The following is a 7856-nucleotide window of genomic DNA, read 5'->3' as shown; positions in this document are numbered from 1 at the left end:
AAAAACATTTTATTTAGGCCTATCTATGGCCTTCAAAAAGTTGACGACTCTACATGTTTCGAGGATGACGTTGTAACGCAACAAAATACGTATCTTTTATGCAGACATTTGTAAGTGATAAAACAAGCTGATTAACGGTACATATTTTTAAGATTCGATTCCCACTATTTTTTTAAATATCTTATTTAAGGTCCTATAAATGTTGATCTCAACAAATCCTTGAATTATTTACAGCCAAAGTAACGCTAGAAGAGCCGTCTAGTGGAGAAATGAACGGTTAGTAGTAGCAGTGCTACATTACTGTGTGGTATTGACAAGACATTTCAAGAAACACCAATTTTGCATTAAGAAAATGACAAAAGACTAAATTCGTCAAAGAGACTGTTTGCTTTAATATCACACTTAATATGTGTTAGAGCTTTTATGTATTTTATCGATTATTTATAACTCGCACGACCGACGACTTTCGTTATGCAAGATATATATCAGTTGGCGACAACTAAACATGTGATTCATGGGCGGCATTTTAAACTAACAATTTACTCATGCTTGAAACTACTTTCATAAAAGACAAAAACTGGCTGATGTTAGGATAATCAATATTTCAAGTCCCAAAGTAATATTCCTCATTTAATTCTTTTTATGTTCATAAAAGTTAAACACGTATATAATTTATTTTAAGGAAGGAAACATATACCATCACGAAGTAATAGAAACAGATAGATACATCTTCCTCAACATTGATGTCAAAGTGAAAGTAGTCATTTTCTTTCAAGCACGGTTTCTCAAAGAATCTTACCTTAAACGAGCTGTACGTACTTATACATATAAATATAAATAAATATGCAAATTGGTTCACATTCAATCTAAACAAATATTAATAAAAAAAATCATGGTACTTGTGTTTTCTGAATATTGAAATAGCTTGCTCTAAACGTGATCGCTTATTTAATTTGAAAAAATTGTAAAGAATCCCAACTGTACTGGTATTTAAACGCTAGGCTTCCGCTTGAGATTTGGGTGCTCTAGCCTCTGAGGCAATTTGAGCGTTACCTAGCATTACCAACAGACAGAGGCTATTATATATATATATAAATATACTTCTGTTTACCTTCATTCTTTTCTGGGTAATAGCCTTCCAGAATCTTAGCAACCAAATCCACCTTCTGACGAACAATATCAAACAAAATCGTCGGCATTTCTAAAGGAAAAGAGCGATAGACTTTGTCTGTCTCGCAGAAGTTTGGACTAGTTACTTCGTCGATCATATGCAGCACTGAGTCCAGTTTATTTACTGCTCCCTTTGGGATTTTCCTATCGTCCTAAAATTAGAAAAAACATCATCTTAGGGCACAAATATAATCAAAATACTTAGTTGGATATCAATACTATTTATACAATATATATTTATGTATGGTGCCAAAGTTCCAATGGAAATCTCAACATTCTCTAAAAAGGAAGTCCACTACAATAACTAATATATAATCTGCCAAATAAGATAAAAAAAAGGCCTTCATTTATTATGTTTTTATATACTTAATTATTTTTGATATGATAATGTGAACACATTTTATAACCTTTATAAAAGCAATTTTTTAATGGTCATTTTAAGAAATAAAAAATGGACCAAATTTGTTATGATCAGTAACATTAATTATTTTTACAGATAAAAATATGCATTCATTTAAAATCTCATTGACTTCATAAGCGGAACATCTTAGCTCTAAAGAATGCAACTGCCATTTCTTAGATTTTGGTCTAGTCAGAGGTGATATATGAATGTCATTAGTAACTTTACCCAGAAAATTAAAACAGATTTCACTAATTAAAATAAAAAGAGAAATTTTCTTTTCATTTATTAAACCATAAAGATAATATCTTACCGAATATTTATCTATTTTTTTCCGAATTGGTTTGTGCTTGCACTGTAAACAGCCTTCAGCTACGAGTGGAGCCACTGCTGTCCACAATACTGCTATGGTAACGACCAATAGAGGAACTGAAAACAGCCGAGTACAGAACTCTTGTTTCATTTTGGGGTGTGTAGTCGTATTTCCGATTCATTGAGGAACATCCCGTTTAACTGAAATCAAAATAAAATCTAGTTAAAAGAAATTATGCGTAGATTTATTGATGCCTTTGTAATCATTACTAAGGTACTAATGAAATAATGATATTTTCATGTTTCTTTTATATCCTACTCATTCAATAAAATACATAGATTTACGTAAACAGTAAATAAGTAAAATAATTAGTCTGTTTGTTGTTAAACACAAAGTTACTCAATGGGCTATCTATGCTGTGCCCACTTACCGCTGAATCAGTTGGGGTGGATGAGTGAATGAACTTACAATTTTAACCTTTGGTCCAGGCTGATTATACACGGTCAATAAAATTTTATCGTTTAAATGAGATTCAAGGCCGCGTATTGTGGCCTCTATACTACAATTACAAGACGTTAGTTAATGTTTAATAGAGTTAGTTATATGCCACATATATTTACAATACAAACATCTGCCCATTGTTCAGATTAGTAAAAAAACTTACAGTACAAGACTAATATTGTTTCAGTTACAAATACTTAACATTCTTAAGTTGTTCCACGCAGATTTTCCCTGAATAATTCAACTGGATTTCAAGTTACCTCCTAATACAGTTCGCCAAACGTTGTTACCTTAAATGAGTTGCATGTTTATATATATATATATACAAGCTGATATACCCATTCAACGCACGGGAAAGACATAGGGAGCCAGATCCTGTCTGAATGTTTTCCAGCATCAGTTTGTCTTATTCGCTTTGTTTCTTCCGGAGCTTAATTTGACCGACCGTGACAGTTGTTTCTCCTCTGCTTCAGTTATCCTAATTTTTGCTAAGCTTTCTTGATTTTTCTGTGCCATCCATCTACTTTTTTTCTCTTGCTAAGATACTTTTTCTTTCTTGTATTGTTTCTGAACAATTCTTAGTTTCTTTCAGAATTTTAGTTTATAATTCCTTTCATAGATGGTGCTAAAAATGTTCGATTGAAATGAAAACCCGAGATGTCTTGATGCCGTGAAATGCTATCTTTTAATTCGAATGTTCACCAATATCTCAAACCCCTGATTTAATCTATAATGGTATTGAAAGACCTTCCTGTAAATATGATAATTAATAAAAAAATAAGATACATTGCCGACTCGACTGAGATCTGAATGCAAAACTTACGCAAAAAAAGCTAACTCTGTAATCACTGAGCCACTTTGATGTTTAGGGGAACACATCCAATCTACAAAAATATTAATTTAAAAAATCGTGGTATTTTTGTTTTCTGAATATTGAAAGAGCTTGCTCTAAACATGATCACTTATTTAAAAGAGTTGTAAATAATCCCAACTGTGCTGGTATTTGAACGCAAGACATCTGATTGAGAGGTGGGTGTTCTAAACTCTGTGGCAATTTGGGCGTTACCTAGCTTTACTAACAGACAGTGGCTTTTAATTATATATACATATACATATATATACTTCTGTTTACCTTCTTTCTCTTTTGGGTAATAACCTTCCAGAATCTTAGCAACCAAGTCCACCTTCTCACGTATAATATCAATGTAAAATATGTATTGTCTTGGCCAAAATGGTTGCATACTGTTCTATATTGATGATATTATCTAAAGGCATGTAGTAGTTGTTGAGTAAATGCCCGAGTAGTAACAGAGAAGGTATTGTATGATCGGTCAAACATATACCATTTGTTATTATGGTCTGTATAAGTTGCTTTGAGCATTTGTATTAAAGGGTGTGCTTTAGATATAATTTTTTCGAAACAGATCAACGCTTTGTTCAGACAATTTGGTGTAGAATCATGCCTCTTCACGTGTCAGAAGCTATAGGACGTCAAATTGTTCGACTGTCCAGAAATGGTATGAAGCAAACGAGCATAACCAGAACAGTATGGTACCCCCAGTGTACTGTATCCAGAATCTTGAAACGCTATCGTACTATAGGAAACGTTGTTCCATAAAAGGTTTACTGGTAGGCGCCGAAAAACTACTGTCCGAGATGACCTTGTTTTGATCATGTTAACACGTCAAGGTCGAAAGAAGTCTTGCAACACTTTACGGCAGGAATGGCATAAACACATTCATTCCAGGGTATCCAGAGGGACAGTGAATAGAAGATTGACCAAAAAAGGTTATTTTGAAAGAAGGGCTATTTGCAAACCGATATTAACCAGAATTCACTGCCGTCACCATGTTACTTAGGCAAGACAGCATGCCAATTTACATCTAGGACACTAGCGATATGTTATCTTTTTAGATGAGCCCTGTTTTCGAGTTGTTAAAGCTGGTGATAGAATTCGTGTTCGTCGTTTGCTTGGATAACAGATGAGGGAAGACTGTCTTTCCCACAGGGAACACACAGAAGATGGTGCAGTAAATGTTTGAGCAGCTATTCATCATAGTGAAAAAAAACTGCTCTTTATATCCTCCACGTCAATGCTGCCTCCTACAGGCATCACACGGAGACAATATTTCTGCCATATGTTAGGACAAGGTTTGGCAAGAACTTGAACTTTGTGTTCAAGGATGAAAATGCCACTGTCCACAGTGCACGTATTGTACAGGATTATCTCGACCAGGAGGACATTACAAGATTGTAATGACCAGCAAACGCTCCAGATTGTAATCCAATTGAGAACTGTTGGGCAGAACTGAACTGTAAAATTGCTAACCACGATCCTAAACCAGCTACTTTAGCTGAGTTGCTGCGCCTTCTAGTGGCAAGTTGGGATAAAATCGAGGTAAATTACATCAATAACTGCATCAAGAGCATGCCACATGGTGTTGTGGAGATTATTAGAACACGAGGAGGACCAATCAAGTAATGAAAGTTTATTATGAACTGATATAAGGTTACACACACTATTTGTAATAATGTGATGTTATATTTTGTCATTATATATGTGTAGGTAAGGTTTTTGTTGTGATAGGTGAAGTACTGAATTACATATCTTTCTACAGATGTCTGATAAAATTGTTTGCTTTCTAATAAATCGTTGATGATGTTCATAGAACTTGTCTCATCATACAAATTACATAATTAGATGTTTTATAAAACATGCATTTCTCAGTGCTAAGTGTATTTGTATTCCATCTTAAAGATCTTATTTGTTACAAAATATGGAAACATTTTAGCCAAGGCTGTAGAAACCTGTCAGCTTTGTATTTTGTATTATCAATAGCACAAAATTGCTACTTCTAAAAATATTAAACTTTTTCTCTTCAGAGACACTTCATTAATTTATGGGCTTTTAATGTTTTAAGTTAAGACAAAAATTATTCGCTGGTTTTTCTAAAATATGCTTTTTTGATATTTTCTCTTTAGTATCACTTTTCAAACCTTCTTATTCTTTAGAACGTAATATGTGGGACCATTTCATAAATATACAGTATGGGAAATAATAATAACAACACTCAGATGATACACATACAGGAGACACAAATAATGTATAATTACAAATAAATAATTAAATTATCATTAGTGCACTAGATTATCATAGAAAATACAAAATAAACGTAAATAACTTGAGCAATGCACTAGTATTTGGTACTTTCTTTAAATACAGAGTGAACCTTGTTTTTATGATAAATAAGTTTATCAATGTATGATTGTGAAGTATTGTTCTAAATGCCCTGTATTACTACCCACAATTCAACCTACTTATTTGGTTGCCGTTTGACCTTTGTATTTTCGACATAGGCTCATAAATCCTTAATAATATTTATATTGAGAATTTTTGCAGGCTAAGACATGGTTGTGAATGTTCTCTCGACCTCTTTTACTTCCAGGTATCGTTTAACCATATTTGTTGTTTATGCTCGAGATCATTGTCTTGCTGAAAGATGAATTCCTGCATAATAGGTTTCGTTCATGGAGGAATGACAAAATGGAAAACTATGGTTCTACTTGTCAGCAGTCAGGATACCATCAGTTTCGTGTATGTTTGTTATACCACTGGATGAGATGTTTTCTTGCTTGTATTTTTACCTTGAGCACACTTTACTGTAGATGTTGTACATTCACTGTGATACTGGTATCATTTTTGCCATCGAACAAACTATCATTGATTGTTGTCAAGCAATTTGAATTTGGATTCATCTGCACAGCACCCTTCTGCAGCTTGCTCATTCCTCTGTTTGAACTATGATGCCCATTACAACTTTACAGTTTCTTCAAACCTTGAGATTTGAGTAGCTACACATCTACTGAGGCCACTTAGTGCTAATATGTATCTTTCTATTCTGGAGGTAACATTTACACCTGTAGTTACAGCAAGGTCATTTGCAATGTCTCTGCTGGACTGTTGTGTAACATGCAAAAAGAATAACGTGAGTTATTTAACATAGTTTTGAAGAATATGGGATTTCTATTGAAACCACTTGTACTATCAAAAAAGACTACTTTCACCTACCCTTTCCATATAGCTTTTACTGAAATATAAAATTTCGCTTCAATTTGCAACATGGATTAGCTTTCAATAAACCAAACTTTAAGTTCTACACGTTTTTTAATGACATTTCTGTCTTGGAAGCCATAAGTGCATTCACCACACTACTGTTGGGAATAGTATAAGTGCTTGTATTTTTATCAGGTATTATACTGGTGTGGCGCTGTCTGATTGATTGGTTGGGTGACAGTCAATCAAAGTATAAATTATTATAAATTATCACGTGACTGTAGTCTGGTGCAGTTTATGTTAATACACGAAGGAGGAACAATCTCATAATATTTTCGTTTATACTCATTTTATTCACTGCTTCCTTAATTACTTTCGGTGCTGTGTGTATATATACGTATATATATATATTCAAGGTTTGTAGTTTTGTGCTATACATTGTGAAAAAAAATTGATGAAAACGTCTATTTTTTGTGCAATTGAACTGCAAAATATTTTTAACTGGTAGAAGGCTTAAGATGACTACAAACGTCGTTGCTTTTTCAAACGTCACGAAAAAAGCAAAACCTATCTGCAAACGACAATGTTCATCAATCAAGTGCACCAACATCATCGACCTTCGCGATACTTAGGTCATTACCAAGAACCGCATCACTCCCATTCCATCTGGAATGGAACTCCTAAAGAAAATGGGAAGGAGCATTTATCTTCCAGGATGCATTAGTTTTAATAAGATACGTTTCAATAAAAAAATCAAAAACATGGAAAACATTAAGAGGAGAAGAAACAGTGGGTTGGTTGTAGTTGTTGAGAGAGGTTAATACAGAAGCAAGTGAGGAGAAAATCAGGAAATTAAACAAAAGTAGCGGAATTGATGAGAAAATCATGAAAGGTCTTTAGGCGCACGAAAAACCTAATTCATAAAAAGTCGTATCCCTTAATGTTGAATTAGATGAGATAGCGGGAAATTTTAATGACGGATTTGATGGATTGTTCATATGCGTAAAAATATAAAGAGAAGTTTTTGTAGTTATCACTATGGAGACTATGGAAATAGTTATGTAATAATAGGTCAAGCGATAAGTAAAAGATAATAAGCCAGCTCTATGTTTTATGCTGATATTAATATGAAATGAATCTTGAATTTATATGCATACTCTTGGTATATAGTGCCTGCATAAGTTCGTTCTATAAATTAAAAATATTTGAAATTTTCTAGATCCATCTTTTTTACCCTTAAGTGTAAATAAAAATTTGAAAAAGGAAGCAAATTATACTGTTTGTTTGTTTGTTTTTGAATTTCGCGCAAAGCTACACGAGGGCTATCTGCGCTAGCCGTCTCTAATTTAGCAGTGTAAGACTAGAGGGAAGGCAGCTAGTCATCACCACTCACCGCCAACTCTTGGGCTACTCTTTTA

The 7856-nt window shown here is 33.6% G+C and overlaps 1 protein-coding gene across 1 annotated transcript in view; it reads right to left on the bottom strand.

Annotated features, from left to right (window-relative positions):
* Positions 1 to 7856, bottom strand: part of LOC111085877 (probable G-protein coupled receptor CG31760) — a gene marked incomplete at its 3' end in the record, with an annotated part of 36691 nt that overhangs the window by 14680 nt on the left and 14155 nt on the right. Inside the window, exons 2-3 of the mRNA XM_022386493.1 lie at positions 1884 to 2083; positions 1112 to 1322 (exon numbers count right to left, since the gene is read on the bottom strand). Of these exons, the coding sequence (XP_022242201.1) occupies positions 1112 to 1322; positions 1884 to 2033 (361 nt within the window). The remainder of the gene's footprint in view (positions 1 to 1111; positions 1323 to 1883; positions 2084 to 7856) is intronic.

This window comes from Limulus polyphemus, unplaced genomic scaffold (assembly GCF_000517525.1).
Source record: "Limulus polyphemus unplaced genomic scaffold, Limulus_polyphemus-2.1.2 Scaffold681, whole genome shotgun sequence".
Classification (NCBI taxonomy): domain Eukaryota; kingdom Metazoa; phylum Arthropoda; class Merostomata; order Xiphosura; family Limulidae; genus Limulus; species Limulus polyphemus.
This window is presented reverse-complemented; position numbering and strand designations above follow the sequence as displayed.